Source organism: Aethalodelphis obliquidens, unplaced genomic scaffold (genome assembly GCF_003676395.1).
Source record: "Aethalodelphis obliquidens isolate GAN/ISIS:26980383/991018 unplaced genomic scaffold, ASM367639v1 scaffold39, whole genome shotgun sequence".
Classification (NCBI taxonomy): Eukaryota; Metazoa; Chordata; class Mammalia; order Artiodactyla; family Delphinidae; genus Aethalodelphis; species Aethalodelphis obliquidens.
Window position 1 is genome coordinate 9,979,090 of NW_020837983.1, and position 25,424 is coordinate 10,004,513.

General features: G+C 44.2%; 2 protein-coding genes across 6 annotated transcripts in view; one reads left to right on the forward strand and one right to left on the reverse strand.

Annotated features, from left to right (window-relative positions):
* The window catches only part of VPS13B (vacuolar protein sorting 13 homolog B), a 778,894-nt gene extending 764,940 nt beyond the window's left edge, over window positions 1-13,954 (forward strand). For all 3 annotated transcript variants that reach the window (XM_027131497.1, XM_027131496.1, XM_027131498.1), the window contains 4 exons: window positions 6,076-6,252; window positions 8,513-8,615; window positions 9,120-9,369; window positions 13,025-13,954. In XM_027131497.1, coding sequence (XP_026987298.1) covers window positions 6,076-6,252; window positions 8,513-8,615; window positions 9,120-9,369; window positions 13,025-13,273 — 779 coding nt within the window. In that variant the 3' untranslated portion in view covers window positions 13,274-13,954. The remainder of the gene's footprint in view (window positions 1-6,075; window positions 6,253-8,512; window positions 8,616-9,119; window positions 9,370-13,024) is intronic.
* Window positions 13,955-14,600: 646 nt separating this feature from the next.
* COX6C (cytochrome c oxidase subunit 6C) lies at window positions 14,601-24,902 on the reverse strand. Of its 3 annotated transcripts, XR_003438159.1 has the most exons (5): window positions 24,880-24,902; window positions 23,672-23,806; window positions 22,352-22,480; window positions 16,445-16,481; window positions 15,319-15,449 (listed from the first exon to the last, which is right to left on the reverse strand). XR_003438159.1 is itself a non-coding variant. In XM_027131503.1 (4 exons), the coding sequence occupies exons 2-3, from the start codon at window positions 23,783-23,785 to the stop codon at window positions 22,367-22,369; spliced, it is 228 nt and encodes a 75-aa protein (XP_026987304.1). In that variant the 5' UTR covers window positions 23,786-23,806; window positions 24,880-24,902; the 3' UTR covers window positions 14,601-15,185; window positions 22,352-22,366. The 3 variants fall into 3 exon arrangements, 2 of the variants coding, with proteins under 2 accessions (XP_026987304.1, XP_026987303.1); XM_027131503.1 differs by lacking the exons at window positions 15,319-15,449; window positions 16,445-16,481 and adding an exon at window positions 14,601-15,185; XM_027131502.1 differs by lacking the exon at window positions 16,445-16,481 and having other exon boundaries at window positions 24,880-24,900.
* Between the last annotated feature and the right edge of the window lie 522 nt (window positions 24,903-25,424).

The following is a 25,424-nucleotide window of genomic DNA, read 5'->3' on the forward strand; positions in this document are numbered from 1 at the left end:
GATGCCTCTCTGCGTCCTCGCGGCTTCCGTAAGACATCATTCACTCCGTAGGGCCCCGCGCGCGGGGTGTCAACACAAGGAAGGCAGCCCACAGCTGCATGCTTGCTGAAGGGAGCAACGGGCAAACCTCCTGAAGCGCTTGCTGCCTCTCTGCCACAGATACTGCAAACGCCTGCTTTTGTTTGGGAAGCACTTGAGCAATGTGCAAATGTCATGTAAACTTCAGTGAGGAGCCCACTTTTCCGTTTTATTTTTTTAAGAATGCCAGATCTGCCTGACTCCAAGTAATTGCCGTTTGTCAAGCAGCCAGATGGTATAGCTAGAGATGAAGATTGCTAGGGGTATTTCCAAATATTACAAATGTTTGAAAAATAAGTTGCTTTGGAAAATCTATGAAGAGGAAGCTTCAGAGCTGAAATTTTACAGAGCAGGATTTTCAAGGGTATCTTTTGTTTATTTGTTTGCAAAGGAATTTAAAACTGTATTGTTTGGCAGCCTGCCTGCCGAGCATCTGAAGGAGTGTGCATCTTGCAGAGATCAAAGTGGCCCAAAGCAGGGAGAGCAAAGGTCAGAAAAGATGAGCTTGAAAGGATTTGTCCTCTCTCCAGGCTGCAGTTTTGTACATAACCCCCACCCCCACCCCCACCCCCACCACCACCACTCACAGCGCGGCCAGCTGAGGCCCCGAGAGGAAGTCGTAAGATGTTACAACTTCAGGTTAAGTTACTAGAAAGTGTTTAAGTCCTAACCTGCAGTGGTGTGGGACACGGTCCTGTGATAATGTGTGGGAGCGGGGACCCGGGGTGGAGCAGCTCTGGGGAAGGGCGGGGGGGTGGGGGGGTGGCCACGGTCCTCAGGAGCCAGCAGACCCCAGGCTCGGGTGTCCAGGTCCTTTCTCTGTGACCTCAGAGCTTCTCTTTTGTAAATTGGGGCTGAAAATTACTCTGCCGTTACTGGAAGTAATGCTGGTCGGTTGTGTGCCAGGCATAGGGTCCATGTTTGGTAAACAGCACCTTCATTATATTATGGTAGTAAAGGAACTATAAGAGTTGCCTGGTTTCAGACAGTGTCCCAGCAAAGAGAGACATCTGAGCAGTGGCAGGAGCATTTCTGCTTTAGTTTTAGTCCAGTGGGTTCAGTTGCTGTAACCACAGGAAGTGTCAATGAGGTTATCTTGGAGGCCTCAAGCCATCATTTGGGAACTGTGGGACCTCTTTCTGCTAAGAATCGTGGCTTTACGTGCCCTCTGCTCTGGGCAGGAGAGTCTCCTTCTCGCTGTCCAAGCTCTTCTTGGATGGAGGCACTCAGCAGAGGAGACCTGAGCCGGCTGGCACGTGGCTGTTCCCATCCTGACTAACCTGTTCTCTCCCCACCCAGAGAAGCCCACATCCACTACCCATTTTCCACTGTATAAAACTGTGCCTGATGGTAGAAATCAGTTACGTGGGGAGCCATGTTTCTGCCTTTGGGTTGTCACCCTTTCAAGCATGGCTCTGTTGTTAACCAGGGTAGAAAATCATAAACCTCTGACCTTTGCTATAGCCATCATGTTTTGTACACACTCATCCATGCGAGGGAACCACTTAGCCTGTCTGTGGAAACTACAGTAGGCTCGTGGAGTCTGTGGGCCCCTAAGAGCTCCACTCACAGCAGCACATGTAGAGCAGTGTGTCCGTTTCTGTGCTTCTCAGACTAAGGTTGGGCCAACCAGCTTCCTTTCCTGGAAGGGTTCAAGAACTCTCTGTATCCCACATAATCACTGGGTCGTCTCAAAACGTCTGGTCCTTGATATGTGGCAGGAAGAAAGGGGAGAATAGGACCAACCAAGTCCCCTCACCTGGGAAAGTATAGATTTGTCGCCGTTTAATCCATCCCCAGAAATGGTGTATAAAACTGCCAAATGCCAGTAAATGCCCGAAGTTAGAGCTATGATCATACAATAGTTTAAAAGCCATGCTTGGTGAAATCAAAATGCTACTTCCTCAGTTTCTTCCTTTATGAGACATAAACATAAATGACCTGGTCAGTAAAAAATACATTTAAATAACACTTCTGGGTTGTCAAAGTACTTTCACATGGGTCATCTTATTTGATCTTCAGACCTAGGAATGAATGAGGTTAAGTGACTTGCCCAGGTCAAACCTCCAGGCAGGACAAGAACCTGGGTCTTCCCACATGTCACCCACCCTGGAGGGCTCCAAGCCTGGAAACAATCAAGATGTGGGGAGACTGAACAATTGAAAGTTCCAGGGTAGGAAAAATACATTTCCCCCAAATGTTTATGGGTTTGATGGGCCTTCCTGACTCGGCTCGGCCCTCATGAGGACACGGTGGAGTGTTATGAGGCACTTGAAAAATCAAAGGACGTCTTCAGCTGTCCTGCCCAGCCCCATCGCCCCAGAGCAGCGAGGAAGTGTTGGGCTGCAGAGAGATGCCACCGAGGCTCCTGCAGGAAATCCACAACCGTTTTCAGAAAGAGTGGCTTTTGGAAAAACTCTGTTTAGCCTGCAGAGTTGGCATCAGGCTTGCCCGCATTTACCAGATCCGTTCCCCAGATGCCCCCACTTTCTACTACCCCTGGAGCCTGCTGAGAGAGGATGTGAGCTCCATGTCACAGCTAGATGGCACGTCCCCTCCCAGATGGGACTTCTCCCTGGGGAATACCTAAGGCAGGATGTCAGAACTCGCTTCTCTGGCCCGACTTATGAAGCGCTGCTGGATTTCCCAGCAGCCACAACTGTCTTGACAGCCGCTCTCGGGACGCCATTCAGAATCCCGACCACGTAGGCCTCCGCCAGGTGAGTCGGGACGGTTTCCCAAGTGAATGAGTGATGAGCTGGGCACCGAGAAGGTGCTTACACACAGCCCGTCTGATGCTGCCCTCAGCCATCAGCACCTTGCTTGGCAGTTAGAAGGGAATTTGGGAACAACAGATGTGCTTCCTTCTCAGTTTGGTCATCTGTCGTGGTCAAAACAAGCAAGCCTCAAGCCAGGGTTCCTAATACATTCTGTGGGGTTCGTTTGTCCCTGGAACGTGAGCTGTGGAGCGGTGTCCCAGCCCAGGCCTGTGCCTCTGCTATTGCGATTAAAAAAAAAAAATGTTCAGAATAAAATTACAACATGTGATTAGGCAGCACCAAAATAGCCACACAGGCAGAACATTCATAGATAGCGACCCGGTGAGTTTTGCCCAAGGCTAGGGAGCAAGTCACAGAAGAGGTGAGGGAGGGTCTCTTAGTCCCCTTGCTTCAGAGAGCAAGCCCTTCTCTTCCAGCAAAGGGTAGGAAAGGAAGTACGTCTGGGACTTCCCTGGTGGTCCAGTGGTTAGGACTCCATGCTTCCCCTGCAGGGGGCACGGGTTCAATCCCTGGTCAGAGAACTAAGATCCGCATGCCACGCAGCGTGACCAACAAAAAAGAGGAAAGGAAGCACATCCGGCTTCTGCCCCGCCCAGCACACGAGGGGGGGTCCAGGGAAGCACCCCTTCCCTCCCTGCCTCACTTCATCACATCACAGCCGGCTCCATGTGGCTGCCCTCCCCGTGGGCCTGGTGCCAGCGGACAAGTTTGGGAATCAGTCGCTGCTAACTAAAGCCTCAGAGCAGAGTTGGAGTGTATGGCAGTAAATAATTTACCAGTTGTGGGATTTAGCGGAATTACACTGCCTGAGAGACCCTCTGAAGCCCTGGGAGAGCGGCCTCTCAGGCTCAGCTGCAGACGCGGGCCGGGCTGCCGGTCTCTCACGCACCTGGGGCCCAGGGAGGTGTCAGTGTGTGTGACAGGCCAGCCTCCCGCCCGGGGCCTGATACTGGCCCAGGGCATGCGCTCCCGCAGCTCCTTCGCTACCTCTTAGCATCTAACGCCTTGTCACAGGGTTCGGGCTTTCCACTTCGGGGGCTGCCTGAAGAATTTATCAACGTTTATCCAGCAGAGCCTTCACCGTGGCTGGTGGCTAGAGAAAGTGGAAGATCAAAGGGGAGTTCCACTGTGATACAGGTTTGCACTTAGGCAGACCCAAGTCAGAGCCTTGTGTGGATTATCACGGCTCTATGCCCCTTGTGCTGGTCAGGCCTGACACATTAAAGGAAAATGGGAGATTTTCACCTGCCCCCCAACTCTATTTTAATACTGTTAACGGCAATCTGCCCTTCAGAGAAGACATTTCTACCAGAAATACAGGCAATAACTTTATTGGTGAATTTGTAATTATTTACCCCACCTTTTCTACTCTTAAGCATGGAGATCTTTCACAGAAATCAGAAAGTGAAATCGCAAAGTCTGTGTCCTTTGATTTGATGCTATTCACTTTGAACTGTCTGCTATGAAATGATTTGAAGAGAAGACCCCAGGGTTCTTGCCTCTCCCAGTGCAGCCGGTTCCGTTAATACTTCCCAGCTGCCCTGACTTCTGACCTCATAGACAGAGAGCAGAACATCAGATTCCTCAGACTGAAAACACGAGGCGAGCTCCCAGCCCAAGCACCAAGACTGGGTGTCTTGAGGGGGTGCTGAGACTGCCATCCCTTGGCCCCTGATAGCCAAGGTGGCCCAGGCCAGCTGTGAGCAGCTTCTTCCGCTTCCCTCATCATTTCTTTAAGAGGTTTGGGAAGCGGTGGTCTAGGCTGGGAAACAGACCTGTCGCCTCAGGTCATTCTTAATCTGTCAGTACGTGAACTTAAATGGCTCTGTCAAAATTTAGAGGAGTGGAATCCATGAAGAACATTGCCTTTACAACTGACCCAAAGGAACTGGCCTTTCATTTTACTGGATTTCGTTCAATGGAATATTACTTGAAATTAGCAGGTCATTAACTGAGAACTGGAAATCTCCCTTTACCCAGGAGACTTTGAATTAGTGGCATTTGGAATAATGGGATTTGACATGTATTAAAATTTCTACCAGGGGACTGTGCATTTTCATTAATCCTAGCAGGTCTGAGCTGAAAACAGAGAATTCTGTCAAGAATTGTAATGAAATTTCTTCCTCTTACTGGGTTAGGGAACCCTTCACTCTGACATGGCAAAAAATCTGGACTGTTGGGGCCTTTAGTCGAACTCATCCCTGGTCCCTCAAGGTAAGAGGAGCAAGGAGGGGACCCACAGAGGCTGAGGGATTCGCCCTCCAGCTCTGAGCATGGCCTGGCTGCCCTGTGGGAAAGCCGTTAGAGCAAAGAGCCATGAGCGCAGGGTTTGTAGCTGTTCTCAAGTGAACAGTAAGTGGCCAAACCTCAGCTGAAGTGAGAGAAAAGGAAATTTTTCCAAGACTGGCAAAGGAAAGAGCTTGTTTTATAAACAGGATCAGTGAATAGCTTGGTGGTTAAGAGCGAGGCTGTGACTCTGACTCCCTGGACTCCAATCCTGGCTCAAGCACAGGGCAGCTGTGTGACCTTGGGAAAAACTCCTTAACCTCCCTGTGCCTCGGTGGCCTTGTCTAGGAACTGAGGATAAAAGCCATGCCTGATTCCCTAGTATTGTGACAATTAATGATCTCCTACAAGTAAGCTCTTAGCACATAGTAAGTACTCAAAACGGATTTGCTATAGTAGCAATAATAACTATATCAATTACTCTTATTATTATATAATTATTAACATATTAACATTACATTACTATTAAATAATTGCCCTTATTCTTACTAAAAGAGAGAACAAGGAAAGGGGCTGGCCCTTTTCAGTTTTTTCATCCTCTTGATTCAGTGAAACTGTATTAGGCTCACTCTCCTCCTAAGGAATTGTTAGCTCCTGTCCCTAAACTGTGTTGCCTGATTCCTGGAGAAAGATGTGTGGGTGTCACTTGGGAATAGTCTGGCATGTTTATTAAATTCAAAACTGAACTTCACAGGTCCTGACTATGTTGGGCCAAACCCAGTCTGAACATTGTGTTTTGATGAAGATAATAAATGTCTAACACATCCTCAATGTACTTAGATAAATGGTAAACAAATGCATAGTAAAGAGCTTTATAATGAGGGTGGGGTTTCATTTTCAATCCAAACAAAACTGTGTTCCAGATTGAAGGTTTTCACTTCCTCAGGATTTTATGCATCAGTCCTTACCCGGGGCTTCTGTTGTTTTTCAGGTGCAATTGCTGGTATAGTTGATCAGCCAATGCAGAACTTCCAGAAAACATCGGAGGCTCATGGTTCAGCAGGACACAAGGCCAAGGGCGTTATCTCCGGCGTGGGGAAAGGAATCATGGGGGTGTTCACGAAGCCTATTGGAGGGGCTGCTGAGCTCGTGTCACAGACTGGCTATGGTGAGTCCTGGAGAACCGGCCAACTCAGACATCACCGATAAATTTGCGTTATTATACCAAGGTTTCCCTAAGATAACCTAGCCCCTCACATGACAGAGGAGTGAAAAATAAGATAGATAAATCTATAAATAAACAGTCCTTTTTCTTACTTCTTTATGCTTATTTACACAAAGAGTTGAATTGGACTATGACTAATAAATTACGATTATAAAGCCAGGAAGTCAATTAATAATTTCAGTCTATATAGGTCACAGAATCTTTTTACAGTCATTTAATAAAATCGACTTTAATGAAAAGTAACCAGTTAGAGGTTGAGGGCAATAAATACAATATACTGAAGCAGAAAGTAGACTTACTTTTTCTGGTGAGCAATTTGAAAGAAAAAAATAAGTTATAAAGCAGGAAGATATCTTTAAAAGACAATGCGTCTGTATTTGGAGAAAGAGAGAGGAGCATGCGTGCATTGGTGGGTGCGTGCACATTTGCCCATGCAGCCTGGCGTCAGGCATGGCTTTCTCACCAGCAACTGTGCTGCTCTTGCAGCCAGGCCCAGTCTCCTGGCCAGTGTCAACAAAGGTGCATGATCTGCCACTGAAAACCCTTCCCTGAGCAGACAGGTGCGGAGAACTTGGACTCATGGAACTACTGCTTTAGGCTGGTGCCAGGCCTCTCCACGCACACACGTGCGCGCAGGAGCAGTGGATGCGTGGGAGAGGAAGTGCCTCCTCCTGTGCTAATTTTCTGCATTCTTGGCAGAGCACATTAAAGTGACTTTACAGAACTAGGCAACTGGAATTGTTACCTTTTTCTTTTTTTTGGCCGGACCTCGCGTCTTGCAGAATCTTAGTTCCCCGACCAGGGATTGAACACATGGCCCTCGGCAGTGAAAGTGCAGAGTCCTAACCACTGGACCGCCAGGGACCCTGGAATTGTTAACCTTTTTACCTAAAATCGGTATCATCATTTTGGTCATGAAGTGGCTGGCTGGCTGGAACCACAAACTACGGGCAGGAGCTTTGCATCTGTATCTGCATCTGGCCATAAAGTCTGCAGGGTGCATTTGACTGTGGCCTCCTGCGCCTCACTAGGTCTGACAAGAGACAGCCCAGATTAGGGCATAAAACCCGTGTCTGAAAGGAAGAGAGATAGTTGCCCACACTCAGGCAACCATCCGGAGAGGCTCCTTTAAGAGACCACACAGACAGGAACATGTGTTCCTCTCGCTCTTCCCCTCACCTCCTCCCCCTCAAGTTCGGTCTCTCACTCCTTCTGTGAATGACATTTTCACTCACGGGGAAACTGACAAAAAGAACTACTGCAAATTATAACTGGACAAAGTTAAATGCTCCCTTATCAAATACTTAACACGTTAATAAAAACAGTATTCCTTTTTGCTACAGACTGCAGTGAGGTAAAGTCAACTTATACTTCATAAATTTCTCTGGTCTTGAAAATGCCATTGTCCCTCACTGTGTTTCCCAAGGCTGAGGAACTCTCCCTTATGGAAGAGCACCTCAGAACAGAGCTTCACGTGGGCCTTGCTGGTTTCCATCATTCCTGTAAAACTTTTATTACTGCACTGAAGGTTTTACAAACCACTAACTCTTAGTCTAATGACTGTGCCTCGTTTATAAACATTTACAAGCCCTCAGAAAGCACACATGCTGTACCATCTCTGGTTCTGAAGAGTCTCTTTGGAGGACTGCATGGCTGCTGCTGGGTACCCTCGTTCGGTGCTGGCACCAGGGAGAGCATGTAATAAACCAGAGGCCCCAAGAGCACTCATAAATGTATATGGATTCATGTTTAACAGCTGGATTAAGTCACTTAAATACTGTATCTAGGCAAACCATGTGCCTTTGTTGTTTTCTATTTCACCAGCCACAGCCCAGATACAGAAGTATTGTAATATTCAGCAAGGAAGTCAACTAACAATCTTGACTTTGTGTCACATAAATTGTAAATGATGTGTAAGCTATTGCTCCAGACTGATTACTCCCAGGAGCATTATGCATCCTCTAATTGCCAGTCTATGCTTGGACTGTAGCTCATTCATATTTCAGTTTGCAGCTAATATAAGGTCACCAGGGTTAAGAGCATTGCAATGTTTAATGATTATCTATATACTTGATTCCAAAGATGTGACATCATTTTGGATCTGTAGCATTTTATGGGTGGCTTTAAGCAGATGACATCACTGTAGCATGAAACTGTTTTCCAGAAAACAGCTAGTAAAACTCCCTTACTTCTCTTACCACAGGTATTTTACACGGAGCTGGACTTTCTCAGCTTCCCAAACAGCGCTATCAGCCAAGTGATCTGCATGCTGACCAAGCTCCAAACAGCCACGTCAAATACGTCTGGTAAAATTATCTAGACACTTGTTCAACTATACACGTGCACTGTATGTTATTAACAGGGCCTGGCTTGCTCTCAAGCTAACGGGACACACTTCCAGGGGAGCCCAAGAGGAGCAGCTGTTTTCGGGGAAAGGCTGCCATCCACAGATCTGGGCTGGCAGCAGGACGCCCCTGCCCCACACACACGTCCCACTCAGGGAAGGATGCGCACTGGCAGAGGTGCCCGGGCCTGCAAGAGGGCCTGAGATTCTCTATGGAGCCAGTATTCTAATTAGGGGTGACATTTCTAATGGGAAGAAAAGGAATTGCCAAAGCCAAGGGATATCTTTGTCTCCAGGAGGAGCTGGGTTCTGTTGACCAGAATCAGAATTAAAGTGACAATTACATTTTAAACTGAAATAAATAATCAGATTGGTGAGGGCCTTTGCCTTGGTACAAACAGTGAGCCCTGATAAGTGACCATCTTTTCTAAGCTGGCTTTGGCCTCATTTTTCTCCTTTGAAACAGGAAAATGCTTCAGTCTCTGGGCAGACCAGAAGTCCACATGGCCCTGGATGTGGTTCTGGTGAGGGGCTCGGGCCAGGAGCACGAAGGGTGCTTGCTGCTGACGTCAGAAGTGCTCTTCGTGGTGAGCGTCAGCGAGGACACCCAGCAGCAGGCCTTCCCTGTCACGGAGATCGACTGTGCGCAGGACAGCAAGCAAAGCAACCTGCTCATCGTGCAGCTTAAGCAGCCAAGAGTGGCCTGTGACGTAGAGGTACATTTCGGAAAACAGGGTGACCAGGGTTAGCTGCCGGCAAAGTTGAGACACAGGGTGACCGCAGGTACCAGGCATTTATGAGCCAGCAGCGTCTGGAGTGGATGCTGGAGACCAGGAGGGCTGCCAGGGGAAGGGGTGTGGGCAGCAAGGAGGCTGATGGACTCGGAGCTGGGGCTAAGCCACCATAGGAATTGAAGGTTGGCTGTCATGGAGCTGGGGTGCTGGAGCTCCAAAACAAGCAGGTCTGAAGAAGGGCCAGGACCAAGGCAGCAATTCTATGCAAATACTCCATGAAGGAGGCCTCTTGGTCTGAGCACAGAGCAGGCCCAAGTCTGCACGTGGCCCGGGAGTGACTGCAGCAGGTCACTTTAGCAGGGACAGGAGAGGACCACCATAAAAGTGAGGGGTGTCATGAGGGAAACAAGGCACAAGCAGTAGGCCCGACCTTTGCAAGCTCACAAACCAGGAGGCCTGACTCACTCCCCTCCCTCATTCCCAACTCCTCAGAGTTCAGGGTCAAAATTTTGTCAACTCCCTCCCATCCCCTGCTCTATATTGTGTGGCTCTGTGTTCCCTTTCCAATAGGACGCTTTCCCATCCCCTAAGTACCACAAGGTGCCTCCTGGGGGTGCTGCTCAGGCTCTTGGGGCAGCTCCCTGGCCACACAGCTCCTGAGATGTGCTGGCTGCTGGCTCCACATAAGTTGATGTAGAATGGATGTTCAGGTGGGGCATTCTGGGTGTCAGGGGTCAGAGGTGAGCAGCAGTGCCGCCCGGGGTGAGCAGGTGCACCCACTGCAAAACTGCTCTGCCTCTGCCCTCCCTGCTGACTGCCTGATCCATGGGGCCCCGAGACTTGACCTCAGACACAGACATCTTTTTTTTCCCCACACAGCTTGATGGGGATGGATCAGAGGCAAGGTGTAGCCTGCCTAACTTAGGGTCTGAGTAGCCCCAAGAAAAGGACAGTAAACCTGCCTCCAGCAGGTCCGGCCTGATTCCTTCTTTCATTATTTTCCTCCTGGTATGGGAGCCTGCGTCTCCCTCACACCACTGTTTGCGTAAAATTATTTGAGAAGATGGAAGGTAGCCAACCACAACAACTCTGAGATTTCTCTAGTTTCTTGGATCGTAATCAGTCAGGCTTTAAGCTGGGGCTTGGCACTAAGACTACATTGCTGGTTCGAGTTGATGACTTTCTGGGAATAAACAGAGGTCAGATGTCCAGCCTGACTTTATTAGATCTGCCAAAATCTTCTGATCCAGATGACAATAAAGCAGCAGTGATCTGGCTACAGGCCTTGGCAGGGGATAGTATCATTATCTTCAAGTCCTTGGTTCTTAACGAGAAGCTCCCAAAGCCCTGAGGAATATCTGTGACCATTGTTATTCCTTCGTTGCTTGGGAAATATTTCAGATCTTAAACTATTGAGACTAGAGAATCATCTTTAGCTGTTAAACTGTCTTCAACTGTGATCCTTCTCTTTGGCTTTTCTGCTTGAGGAGGGGGTACTGTGGGGAATTACAGCTGGAGGGGAACAGACCTCAGTTTCTCCAGGGGTTACCGAGATGACAGGTGGAGTCACCCCTCCCCACCCCCAGAAGTTGCCATGGCTAATTGAGACCATGGGATCAGTGAGTTAGAGGCAGAAGCACTAACACTCCGGACACCATGGTCACCACTCGTTTTCCATTGGTGTTCGGTGATAACAGGGTCGGGGTGAAGGGGTGGCTGAAACAGGCAGGAAGAGATGACAGAGCAGGAATACTGCAGGTTAGCTACTGAGCTTACACAGCAGCACCTGGCACTGGGCAGACCTGGGCAAACTGGTAGATACCAAGCATGCTTTCAGCCTCCAAATTGCACTTTCTCACTGTCTGTTTCCTTTACCTCTAAACCCCAACTCCTTATTAACAAAAAGTAATTGCCCAGTTAATCCTGTGTCCAAACCCTAACCTCCTCCCTCACCCCAATGGAGAGCCAAGCTGCAGAACAAAATGGTCTTTTTTTTTTTTGAGAGAGATAGTAGACCCTTCCTTAACAGTGCTATATATAATCCAGTGTATTTTCAAAATGGGAGTAGGGGAGTCACTCAGCAGTGCTGCCTGACAGTGCATTTTCCTCAGTGGCCATACCTAACCTAATCCACAGATATTAAGCTGGGCTGGGAAGCCTACCCATTATCTTCCAGTGAAAACTAAAGAATAGTATTTTAAAATCTTTACGTGAAATGGCTTTTCTGGGATTTTTGCTCTAGATGCTAGGAAACACAGCTCCTTTGAATTTTGGAAGGAATTAATTTGTAGATGACATCATTCGGTATATTCAAATATGGCAGGATTTTTTTAAAAACCAGCATTTGCTTTTCTTAGTTAAATGCAGCCATTTTTAGGGTAATAATTGCTTAATATGCCTGGCACATTATTGAAATCCCTTATGAGAGGCTCACAATGAGTCAGAAGGTCAATTTATTCCTTGGCCATGTTCCTTTCACAACACGGGTTTTCCTGTGCTGCTGTTCAGGAGGAGCAATTAAGACTCTTGTGTATTCAGAGCTTTCCAGCTGAATCCTGACCCCATCAAATGATATCATCAGAGCTCTGGCTTTTGCCTGGTGGTGCACAGCTTTCATCTGTCAGTGAATCTTTGGGGGCCTTTCTTTCCCAAGCTTAAAAATATGAGACTGAACTCTAATGGATGCCCTACTTATTCCTTATTTCTCTGGCAGGCAGACCTCTCTCTTTATCATCCCACTGGCTTTCTGCAGCTTTTAAGACACCCTTGGCTGCATCGTCTCTGTGCCCTACACAGAAATATATAAATTCTTTACTACTATTTCAAAACCTAAAAAGCCCTCATTAAAATGTTTATAATTCTCCCAGAGTGGTCTTCCCAACCTGGGAAGTGGCTACCTGATCCCCACAGGTCAGTGGCTTATACTGGAGACTTCCCACTCCACTCGATTTACACAGTAGATAGCTACAGCATTTCAGGATGGGAGGAATTTATAGCTCCACTTGCCTTTGATGGGTACTTTCTCAGAGAATCTCTCTTAAGAACTTAGGTAGTATATCTCAGTTCTCCTATTTGAGTTCCACTGAAGATGAGCCAGACTTTTATGAACCATAAATGTACTTTGCATCCTCCCTCTTTTCCATAAAAATTTCCCCTTCCTCTGCCCAGTTTATTTTCTCTGGCTTTAAATCCTAGTATTTATAAAAGCAGAAAATGTTACAGTTCAAAAGGTATTTGTTTTTCTAATGCTCTGTCCAAAGCCACTGGGTTTGAAAGAGGTAAAGAGGTTCTGTCTGGAGAGGTTTGCGGAGACAAGCAAACAGAGCTTTTATCTCAGAGTTTAACGTTGATTAGATTCAAGCAGAGGAAAGACTTTTCTCCTTTGTTCCTGGACTAGGCTAGTAAAGAGCCAGTGACAGATGTTTTGAGAGTTAATGAGTAAAATATTCTGAAATCGTCAACTTCAAACAAACATGGGAGTTTTACACAACACCAAATGCTTATTCGGTGGCTTTATTAGATAACCTAAAAGGCACAACATCCAATGTCTCAAGGCAAGAGAAGGAATGATTTTGTTATGGAAGTCTCCTTATGAGTGTTTGTTTGGCAACTAAAAAAATCTTTTTTTGGAACCCAGGTGGATGGAGTTCGAGAGAGACTATCAGAGCAACAGTATAACAGACTTGTGGACTATATCACAAAGACATCTTGTCACCTGGCCCCCAGCTGCTCTTCCATGCAGACACTATGCCCTGTGGTGACTGTGGAACCTCTCCCTTCCACTGTGAAAACATACCATTATATGGTTGAGCCACACTTTGGCCAAGTCTTCATCAGTAAATTTACCATGGTGAAAAATAAAGCCCTGAGGAAAGGGTTCCCTTGAGTCCCCTCTGAGGTGTTGATTCCTGCTTGTGCAATTTATTGCTGAAAAAGAAACCTAATGAGCGCTAACAACATCTAATGTGGACAAAACCCACTGTTCTATATAGTTGTTATAGTAATTTCCTAGCCTCTTCCAAAACTAATTCAGGTTCTTCCTTTTTCCCAAAACTAAGATACTTCAAAATTGAGTCACTGATTGATTAAAAAACCTATTCTTTTCCCATTTGGGGACAATGAACAGAATCCTATTATTAATCTTATCACGTGCAGAAAATCCTTTTTGCTGTTTGCTAACATTTCAACTATAATTAGGCTCTGTTAACTCTAACACAAAACATGGTCAGGCCTCGGAAACAACAGATTAAAACTTCATCCCCAGTTGCATCTGTTTTTAGGCTGAGACAACTGCCTAATACCCTCATCTGCAGAGGTTCAGATTCTTTGTATGAAATTAAATGCTTAGGAGCTTACTGTTTAACTTGTTAATAAATTTGTTACTTAAATGTGATGCTGTTTCTTTAAGTGAATACATTCCTAAACCTTTATGGAAATTTACAAAACATTCTGATGACTGTCCAGGTACATTTTTGGAAAAAACGTTTTTCTAGTTTGTTTTACTAGGCAAGCTTAGAGAATCTTTTGTCTACTGATAAAAACAGACCCCAGGTGCTCAGGTGAGTTTCTTAAGCAAAACACTACTGGGGAACTCCCACTACTGGATATTCTTGTGGAAGGACTCACCCTGATGCACTGACTGACAGACTCAAGAACCCAAACATTAACCTGAATAATAGTTTATTTTGCTGACTTGGCTTGATCAAGCATAAAGATATCCCCAGTAACTGACACTCTTTTGTATTTAAAGATGGATTTGGCTTAAGATCCTGGGTCACCAGGTACCACCTTTAATATTCAGTAAAAATTTGATACTCCAATTAAAACATTTTTACTCATTACATCCAAACTTGGGCCTACAACCTGATACCTACAATTGGGAGATGCTAAGAAAATTCAGTTTCAAATGCCCACTTTTAACTTTCTTTAAACTTAATAAGCCTCACATGTTATTGGGCATAAGGAGTCACTGCATACTTGTTTGCTGTTAATGGAAATTCAGGCTGAATATGGAAAACATGGTTCCATCATTTGCTGTAATCATACTCATTTAGGAAAGTTTTGTCAACCTCGAGTAACTATTTTTAAGATTGTAAATATGTATTAAGTCGTATGGTAATTTTGCATACTACTTTAAGAATTGTTATATGATATTGTTTAAAATAAAAGGAATCCTTGAATTACTGATAACACATAAATGTGGGTTCTTAAAATGCAGCTTTTCACTGATACTTGGGTTTATTACAGTTTACATCATTGGAACTCAGGAATTTTGCATGAGTTAAAAAGAAAATTTTTGTTAACATAATAAAAGAACTGGTGATTAAATTAGCTGTGGCTAAAATACACTTAATTCTTAAAGCTCTCTGTAGTATCACTTTGATCACAACAAAGCCACAATTATTAAAGGGGAGAAAGGTCCTAAGACCTCCCTGAGAAAATGTTATTACCACACTTTAAATTAGCAGACATTACTCAATTGCAATTCCAATTAAATAACACAACTTTTTCTAGACTAGATGTATATTCCATATTGTACAGTTAGGTCTTCAATAATGTAATACTGAGTAAAAAACCTTAAATTTTAATTACCTACTATTACATCTGTCCAGTGGTTGGATCCAGTAGGGCAATTCAGTGACAATGAAGTCCAAAGACGTTTTATTGGAAAGGCAAGTCTCTGTTCCTTTTAAGAGCCCACAGTATAGTAGTCATGTAGGCTCATGCAGACCCCTTAAACCCATGGCCCAGGCAGTTACCTCAGTGAAATGGACAAAATGTGAGGAATCAAAAATGTCCTAAAACAATGAAAATTTTAAAAAATATTGAAATCAGGTTATCGTCGTAAGATTCATAAAGTTAAAAATCCCTGACCAATTCTAATGCAAGTACCCTGAACTGTAAGTATCAGCAAGAGTAACTGCACAAAAATTTAGTGTCCACAGTATTTGTTAATCGTTTATTTATCATGAGAAACTATTCCTTAGCCCAGATATTAGTAGTTCATAGTGCAGGAACACAGGTAAGTGACACACTTCCATGGAACTCAACCCAAAGAAATTCTGTGGAGAAAAACAGAGTGGCCAAGTTAATGACAATCGTTCTCTTAATAGCTCACCACCCTGGAGAACCCCTGAGGTCTACTGCTACCAGTGGAAGCCACACTTTGATCACTCACCCTTAGCCCAGCAGCAGCCCTGTTCAGGCTGCCTGGGCTCCAGGTCCATTCTCCCCCATGCTCCCTAACCTCCCTGACCAGCCTCTTTTCCATTTGGGACATTCACACCTTACTTTGGGGTTTTCGCTTTTATTTACCAAATTCTGCTTTTTTTCTTCAAGTCCACCCCACTCTGTTCCCTTCTCATACCTGTACTGTTCTTAAAAACCAGTAGCCCATCTGTCCTAAACATTTCTATTCCTATCTCCAAATCTGTTCCTTTTTCTTGTTGTTTTTTAAACAATCAACTTCTTGTAAGTAAAAGGTAAAAAAAAATATTTTAAAAAATCAGCCTGTTAACATCTGATTATGAAATGCATACCCACTGTGGAAGTTTTGAAAATCTCAAAGGTACAAGAAAACAGCAATGTTAAGATTCCACACACAACCACTAATATTTTCTTGATCTTTTTACCTTCAGCCTTTTTTTCTGTGCACTCTTTAACATAGATCACCCTTTACAAAATACATTCTTAGTTTTCTATTCTACTAATTTCTGTTACTTTGTGATTACCAACTCTAAGGGACATAATAGTCCATGATATGAATGTCATAAATTCCTTATCAATTTTCCAACCACTGGGAATAAAGTTGTTTTTCTACTATTATGTATTATATATATTAAACTGTGGCATGTATCTATCTGACCCAGATACCTCCTTAATATAAACTATAGAAATGGAATGTAATAGAATTGAATCTTATATTAAGCAAAAGTTATTCATAGTCAAAATTATCCTTAAATCTTTTAGAAAACTGATCTGAGTCCAGTACAGCAGGTCTCCCCCACACCCCAGATCTTGGGAAAGATCACACACACACACTCTCACACATACATACACATGGCAGTTGGAATGCTCCTTCAGGAACAGTCTGCCTGAAAAAAAAAATAGCACATTCACATTCCCCTTGTCACAGCAAACTCACACTGGGGTGGTAGACAGGATCTTTAACTCTACTTGAATTGTTCTACCTTACTATTTTGTTGAGCTTGAATGAAGTTAAATACATGAATTACAAGACTCCATAGTACAAACAGTTTCATCAGGTACTGGACACATGCTTTCAAGTCAATTTAACAGATGACCTTTCATCAGCACACAAGCCAGTCCTCTTCTAGACACAGAACCGTAATCACACTATCCATAAGGCAGTGGACCTTAACCACCCAAACCAGAATCTCTGGAAAGCCACCAAGTCACCTACGGACATCCAAATAACAAACTATAAAAGGTGTCCAAAACTTGTTTTTTAAAGCACTTCTAAAAATGTGATTTTCCTGATGCAAATCTAGCAGTAATAGCACAACATGCAAAATGATTCTGAACATAAAATTAACTTCATGTCAGCAAGATGGTGCAATAACGAAGCTCCATACCCCTACTCCCTGAGAGAAAAAGCAAAGACACATGGACCAAAGTGTCTTTGTGAGAACTGCAGAAATCAATTAAGCTGCAACAACCAAGCAAACACCTAATATGAAAAAGCTGCACTCAAAATGGCAGGAAATGTCATGCACTTTTTTCTCACCCTTGCCCCACCCCCTTCTCAATGCAGGAGTGTGGTCAGGAGGAAAGTGACCAATTCCTGACTCCTCCTTCAGGGCAGAAGGAAAAGAGAAGACCCTGCATGCAATGTTCTAGCTTATTTGAGGGCTTCCCAAGGGACTGCTTCTATCTTTATCTCAGAGCACTGATGAGAATGGTGACAGAGTTTAACTGACTTATGAGACACCACCAAAAAAACCAACCTATGTACTCTGAAAGTGCGAGAAGGGGCAGAGAGTTTATTTGAAGAAATAATGGCCAAAACCTTCCCAAATTTGAGGAAAGAAATGGATATATAAATACAAGATGTTACTGGAAGTCAGATGAACCCAAAGAGACCCAACACCAAGACACAGTATAATCCAACTGTCAAAAACCAAAGACAATGGATCTTGGAAGCACCAAGAAAAAAATGATTCATTGCCTACGAGGGAGCCTCTGTAAGATTATCAGTGGATTTCTCAGGAGAAACCTTGCAGGTCACAAGGATTTCAGATGGTAAATACAAAGTGCCCCCCCACACACACACACACACACAAATTACCAACCAAGAATACTATAACCAGCAAAAATGTCCTTCAAAAATCAGGAAGAAAATTAAGACATTCCTAGATTTTAAAAAAACCTAAAAGATAAGGAGTTCATTACTACTAGATCTGCAATGAGAGTTCTTCAAGTTGCAACAAAATTACACTAGACAGGGACTTCCCTGGTGGCGCAGTGGTTAAGAATCCGCCTGCCAATGCAGGGGACACGAGTTGGATCCCTGGTCCGGGAAAATCCCACATGCTGCGGACCAACTAAGCCCGTGCACCACAACTACTGAGCCTGCGCTCTAGAGCCCGCAAGCCACAACTACTGAATCCCGTGCACCTACAGCTCATGCTCCGCAACAAGAGAAGCCACTGCAATGAGAAGCCCGAGCACCGCAACACGAAGAGTAGCCCCCCCTCACCGCCACTAGAGAAAGCACATGCACAGCAACAAAGACCCAACACAGACAAAAATAAATAATAAATAATAAATAAATTACACTAGGCAGTAACTCAAAAGCCATGTGGAAATATAAAGTTCACTGGCGAAGGCAAATATATGAATAAATATAAAAGCCAGTGTTGTAACTGTTTCATATCCCCACTTTTAATTTTGTAGGATTTAGAGACAAAAGCTCTAAAAAAAAGAAATCTATGTTAATGGGTACACAATATCTAAAAATACAATTTGCGGCATTAGTAACAAAGTACGGGAGCAGAGTTGTAAAAGAGAATTTTTGTATGTGATTGAAATAAGTTGTTACCACTTCAAAATAGATTATAACAATAGGTTGGTTTAAACTCCCCAAAAGTCATAGATCTGAGGAATGGATACAAAACAAGGTCCAACTATGAGCTGTCTACAGGAGATTCACTTTAGATCCAAGGACACACATAGTTTAAAAGCTAAGGATGGAAAATGATTCCATACAAACAGCAATCAAGAGAGCACGAGTGGCTATACCATTAGCAGACAAAACAGACTTTAAGTCAAAAAATGTTACAAAGACAAAGGACATTATATAATGATTCACCAAGAAGACAGATTATAAATATCAATATATATGCACCAAACATCAGAGCTTTGAAATATATGAAGCAAATATGAAGCAAATGCTAACAGAATTGAAGGGAGAAATAGACAGATCTACAGTAATAGTGGGTGACTTAAAATACTTTCAATAATGGCTATAAGAACCAGACAGAAGATCATTAAGAAAATAAGTGGACTTGAACACTACAGACCAATCAGATATGAGACAAATACAGAACATTCTACCTAACATGAGAATACACATTTTTTTCCTCAAGTGCATATGGATTAATTTCCATGTTAGGCCATAAAACCAGACAACAGATTTTAAAATACTGAAGTCACATAAAGTATCTTTTCTGGTCACGAAAGATGAAACTAGAAATTTATACCAGAAGGAAAACAGAAAAATCCACAAATATGTTGAAATTAAACATACCCTCCAACAACCAGTGGGTCAAAGTGGATATCAGAAAAGAAATTTAGGACCTCCCTGGTGGTGCAGTGGTTAAGAATCTACCTGCCAATGCAGGGGACACAGGTTTGACCCCTGGTCCAGGAAGATCCCACATGCTGTGGAGCAACTAAGCCCATGCACCACAACTACTGAGCCCGTGCTCTAGAGCCTGTGAGCCACAGCTACTGAGCCCATGTGCTCTAGGATCCACATGCCACAACTACTGAGCCCACGTGCTGCAACTACTGAAGCCCACGCACTTAGAGCCCGTGCTCTGCAACGAGAAGCCACCGCAATGAGAAGCCCACGCACCGCAACAAAGAGTAGCCCCCACTCGCCACAAATAGAGAAAGCCCACGCGCAGCAAAAAAGACCCAATGCAGACAAAAAATAAAGAATAAAGAAATTTAAAAAGAAGATCAAGTCAACAAGCTAAGTTTACACCTTAAAAAGGTAGAAAAAGGGGCTTCCCTGGTGGCGCTGTGGTTGAGAGTCCGCCTGCCGATGCAGGGGACACAGGTTCGTGCCCTGGTCCAGGAAGATCCCACATGCCACGGAGCGGCTAGGCCCGTGAGCCGTGGCCGCTGAGCCTGCGCGCCTGGAGCCTGTGCTCCGCAAGGGGAGAGGCCGCAACAGTGAGAGGCCCGCATACCGCAAAAAAAAAGGCAGAAAAATAAAAGCAAGCTAAACGAAAGCTAGCAGGAAATAAAGATTAAACAAAACAGGGAACAGAAAAACACTAGAGATACATCAACAAAATCAAAAGAGCTGGTTATTTGCAAAGATAACCAATATAACAAACCTTTAGTCAGACTAAGAAAAAAGAAGACTCAACTAAAAACAAATTAAAGAAGGGACATTATGTCACCAAATTAGGTCACCCACATGAAATGGAATAATTCCTATAAACACACAACCTACAAGAAACAGATTAACAGACTTATAACTAAGTAAGGAGATTAAATCAGCAATCAATAACCTCCCAACAAAGAAAAGCCCAGGATCAGATGGCTTCACAGGAAAATTCTACCAAACACCTAAAGAGTTAACACCAATCCTCCTCAAGCTCTTCCAAAAAACTGAAGGGGAGTGGGGGGTGGGGAACATTTCCAAATTCACTCTATGTATTTTTTGTTTTCTATATATTTATATTAAGACAGCTTAAACATTTCTGTATGATGGAGACTGCCCCCCACCATGTTTTCCTGATCCTCTCACATGTCTCTTGTGGCCACATCTGACTCACTAACTCATTTAGGAATATAAAACATTCTATAAGACCAACATTACCCTGATATCAAAGTCAGACAAATATAACACAAGAAACTAGAGAGTAATATCCCAAATACAGATGCAAAAATCCTTCATAAAATACTAGCAAACAATTCAGCAGCTCATTAAAAGGATTACACACCATGACCAACGATGATTCAACATATGAAAATATACCACAGAGCCACATGATCTCAACTAATTCAGAAAACGCATCTGAAAATTTCAATACCTTTTCATGATTAAAAAAAATTCAAATAAAGAACAGAAAGAAACTACCTCAATAAAGGTGATACATGAGAAACCCACAGCTAATATACTCAATAGTGAAAAGCTTCTCCAGGGCTTCCCTGGTGGCGCAGTGGTTGAGAGTCTGCCTGACGATGCAGGGGACACGGGTTCGTGCCCCGGTCCAGGAAGATCCCACATGCCGCGGAGCAGCTAGGCCCGTGAGCAATGGCCGCTGAGCCTGGCCTGCGTAATGCAAAAAAAAAAAAAAAAAAAAAAAAGCTTCTCCAAGGTCAGAAAAAAAACCCAACAAGGATGCCCATTCTTACCCCTTCTCTTCAACATAGTACTGGAAGTCCTAGTCAGAGCAATTAGGGAAGAAAAAGAAATAAAAGACATCCAAATTGGAAAGGAAGAAGTAAAACTATCTCTGCAGATGACCTGATCTTATATGCAGAAATCCCAAAAAGATTTCACACACACACACACAAAAAACTGTTAGAATAAATTTGGCAAAGCTGCAGGATACAAAATCAATGCACGAAATCAGCTGTGTTTCTAGATACTAACAATGAATAATCAGAAAAGCAAATTAAGGAAACAATCCCAATTACATTAGCATTAAAAAAAAAATACAATTCTTAGGAATACACTTCACCAAGGAGGCAAAAGACTTGTATACTGAAAGATACAAAATACTGCTGAAATTAAAGAAACAAATGGAAAGACATCCTGTATTCATGTTCCCTTAACATCATATCCAAAAATTAACAGAATGGATCAAAGACCTAAAGGTAAGAGCTAATAAAACTATAAAACTTTCGCAGAAAATATAATACTTTACAACACTGGATTTGTCAATGATTTCTTAAACATGACACCAAAAGCACAGGCAACAAAAGAAAAACTACATAAATTAGACTCCATCAAAATTTCAAATGTCTGTGCATCAAAGGACACAACAGACTGAAAAGGCAATCCATAGAATGGGAGAAAATATCTAAATCATATCTGATAATGAGTTTTAAATAACTCCCACAACTCAACAAAAACAATCCAATTAAAAGTGGGCAAAGGACGTGAATAGACATTTCTCCAGAGAACATACACAAATGGCCAAAAAGCATGGGAAAAGATGCTCAACATCGTTAACCATTAGGGAAAAGCAAACGAAGACCAAAATAAAACAACACCTCACACCCATTTGGATGTCTATCAAAAAACCAGAAAACAAGTGTTCACAAGGATGTGGAGTAATTGGGACCCTTGTGAACAGAAGTTGGTGAAGTGAAAAATGGTGCAGCCACTATGTAAAATAGTATGGCGGTTCCTTAAAAAATTAAAAACAGAACTACCATATGATTTAGCAACTCCACTTCTGAGTATATACTCAAAAAAGTATTAAAGCAGGGTATCAGAGATATCTGCACACAAAGCAGTAGCATTATTCACAGTAGCCAAAAGCAATCCAAGTATCCATTAACATGATTAAACAAAATGTGGTATATAGATAAAATTGACTACTTAGATGAAAAGAGTTCTGAAGACTGGCTGTACAACAATATAAATGTACTTGACAATACTGAACTGTACACTTAAAAATAAAGACTGTATATTTTATATATATTGCCACAGTTAAAAAAGATTTTAAACAGTAATTTCAAATAACCATATTACCTTTATATTCCAAAATCACTTTGCACTCTGAAAGACACCAGCCTTCCTCATCTCCTCAAAATCTTTCATAGAATCATAATTTCTGTAGAAATCTGCATATGCCTTCTTTCTTGGTTCAGCCACAGCAAACTAAAAGGTAACATATCACATTTAGGACTTTTTTTTTTAATTATTAGAAACAGTATCTAAAGACAACATAAATCACCAAGTTTTTGTTCACCTTGAATCCTACTTATCTTGAATCGTATTATTAAGGCCCTTAAAGAGGTAATTAAGTTAAAATGAAGTCTTTAGTGTGGGTCCTAACCCAACATGACTAGCATCCTTAGAAGAGAAGAAAATTCAGACAGGAACAATGCTAACACACAGAGGACCATGTGATGAGAGGGAGAAGACAGGAATACAAAGCCAAGGAAAGAGGCCTCAGAAATCAACCCCACAGCCAACTTTTTTTTTGGCCGCGGCGCAGGGCATGCAGGATCTTATTTCCCCAACCAGGGATCGAACCAGTGCCTCCTGCAGTGGAAGCACGGAGTCTCAACCACTGGACTGCTGGGGAAGTCCCCCACAGCTATCTTGATATTGGATTTTCAGCCTTGGAAAAAAAAAAAAATCTCTATTGTGGAAGCCACCCAGTTTGTGGTATTTTGATATGGCAGCCCTAGCAAACCAAGACAGCTTCATTTAAAGATGGAGGACAAGCTACCTGGGGAATAAGGTACTTTCCTATCACACTGAGGTGGGTCAAGAAAGGGTAAGAGGAAAGGAGCACATTAAAGAGGGAATTTCTTTTAAAGACTCAAGGGACTTCCCTGGCGGTCCAGTGGTTAAGACTTCGCCTTCCAATGCAGGGGGTGCGGGTTCGATCCCTGGTTGGGGAGCTAAGATCCCACATGCCTCGTGGCCAAAAAACCAAAACATAAAACAGAAGCGGGGGCTTCCCTGGTGGCGCAGTGGTTGGGAGTCCACCTGCCGATGCAGGGGACACAAGTTCGTGCCCCGGTCTGGGAAGATCCCACATGCCGCAGAGCGGCTGGGCCCGTGAGCCATGGCCAATGAGCCTGCGCGTCCGGAGCCTGTGCTCCGCAACGGGAGAGGCCACAAGAGTGAGAAGCCCGCGTACCGAAAAAAAAAAAAAAAAAAAAAAAAAACAGAAGCGGTATTGTAACACGCTGAATAAAGAATTTTAAAATGGCCCACGTCAAAAAAAATCTTTAAAAAACAAAAGACTCTGTATGTTTCTATGAAAATAAAATACATTTTCAAATTTAAAACACATTTTTGGACCATGAGCACAAAGTAAAAATAAAACATACATACCTTATAGAAAGCTGCAACTCCCAGGGAGACAATGAATGCTCCAACAATATGAAATCGCAGACGCTTGCCCAGAAGGCCACGCATCTGAGGTTTTGTCAAAGAACTGGAAGCCATGGTAGTTTTTCTCCTTGACAGCTAAAATAATAAGAGACAACTCTTAGAACATAAAATACCTAAAGAACTCTTCTGCATAATGCATTTTAGTACTCAGAGAGGCACAGGCAGGACAGTGGACCGACTCCTCTCCCAAACCCTAAGGTCTTTACTGGCTTCGCGATTTCGTCTTCTCACACGGTGAACGACCACCCTAAATAAGCAAGATGATCGCAGCCCAACAGTAGTAACCAGGGAACAAGAACGACAAAAACCTCACCCAACTACAGGGAAGATTAGCAGCGGCTCTGGATGGGGAATCACAAGTGCAAACATTCCTAGCATTTACTCTACAAGCTTACTACCAATTCATTTCAGCCTGTGAGACAGCTGTTTTCCCATTTTATTGAGAAAACCGGGATGCAGGAAGGTTACCGGACTATTTCAAGGTCACGCAATCAAAACTAACACTCGGGCGGGACCCCAGCACGTCCCGCAGGGCCCACTTTGTGACCCGGGCCTGAAGGCCGCCGCGCGCGGGCCGGCCTCCCGACCTTCGGCGAGCGCGGCCCGGGCAGGGTCGGAAAGGTCGTGGGCGCGCGCAGGGGGCTGCCGGGAGCCCACCCCTGCCCTCCTACCACAGGCCCGGTGACCCTCCTGCAGCTTCCCAACTCCAATCACAAACGCTACCACAAAGCTGACGCCCACTAAGAGCCGACGGTGCTCCAAGCCTCGGGAACGGATAAGGAAGAAACCACCTTCCCTTTTTGTAGGTAAAGACACTGGGACCAAACAGGTCAAAAAAAGCAACCAAGGTCACGCTAAACGCGGTAAAAAAGCAGCGGCCACCGGGCCCGGGCCGGCTGTCTCAAAAGCCCGGGGGTCCCTCGAGGCCCCCTCAGCAAACCCGGCCCCCGTGGGACCCGCGCCGCCGGCCCGCCTCCCCTAAAAGGCCGCAACGCGGGCCTGCTGGGGTCGACGAGGGCGAGAGGTCCGAGGTTTTCCGCCCCAGAGATGCAGAGTAACGATTTAGCTCCAAGGTAGACCGACAGCAGGCAGCGGGAGGCGGCAAGTACGGGAATCCGAACGAGGAACACAAAACGCCCAAGACTCACCTCTACAACGACGCCCTTGGAGAAATGGACGGCGTTCCAGCAGCGCGCAGGCGCATAAATAGAGGGAACGGAGCGAGGATCCGGCTACGGTGGCCCAAAGAGTACAAAAGGCCTCCAGCGCACGTCCCGCCGTTCAGAGCTGAAGATAACCTGCGCATTTAGCCTCTTCTCTGTGTAACCTTGGATTCAGGGTTTGAACTTGTGAGTCAGTTTCCTTAGTCAAGTCGAGATATTGATCTTACTCATACACAGAGTTGATATGAACTTATTGGAGAATTCAAAGATTTTTAATATGTGAATTTTTTTTTTTAATGTACCCTACAGATACAGCACAAATCATCCTGGGCATGGATTGCTCCAACTATGTGCACAAACCAACATTTTCATTATGACTATCCTTATGCATCTAGCCACTTGTTTGGGTAAAGAGTGAATAAGACAGCCAAGTTCCAGGAACTCACAGCCCAGCAGATGAGACAGACATAAACTGAGTAACATCAATCCCAAGCAGTAGGCGCTACCGTAGACACGTGACCCTGGTGCTG

What these genes read in the sequence shown, in the direction of transcription:
- COX6C (XM_027131503.1), bottom strand. Translation starts at nt 23,785, where the DNA reads ATGGCTTCCAGTTCTTTGACAAAACCTCAGATGCGTGGCCTTCTGGGC. An exon ending in GAGTTGCAGCTTTCTATAAG is followed by an intron (nt 22,481 to 23,671) that starts GTATGTATGTTT and finishes GTTACCTTTTAG; the next exon opens with TTTGCTGTGGCTGAACCAAG.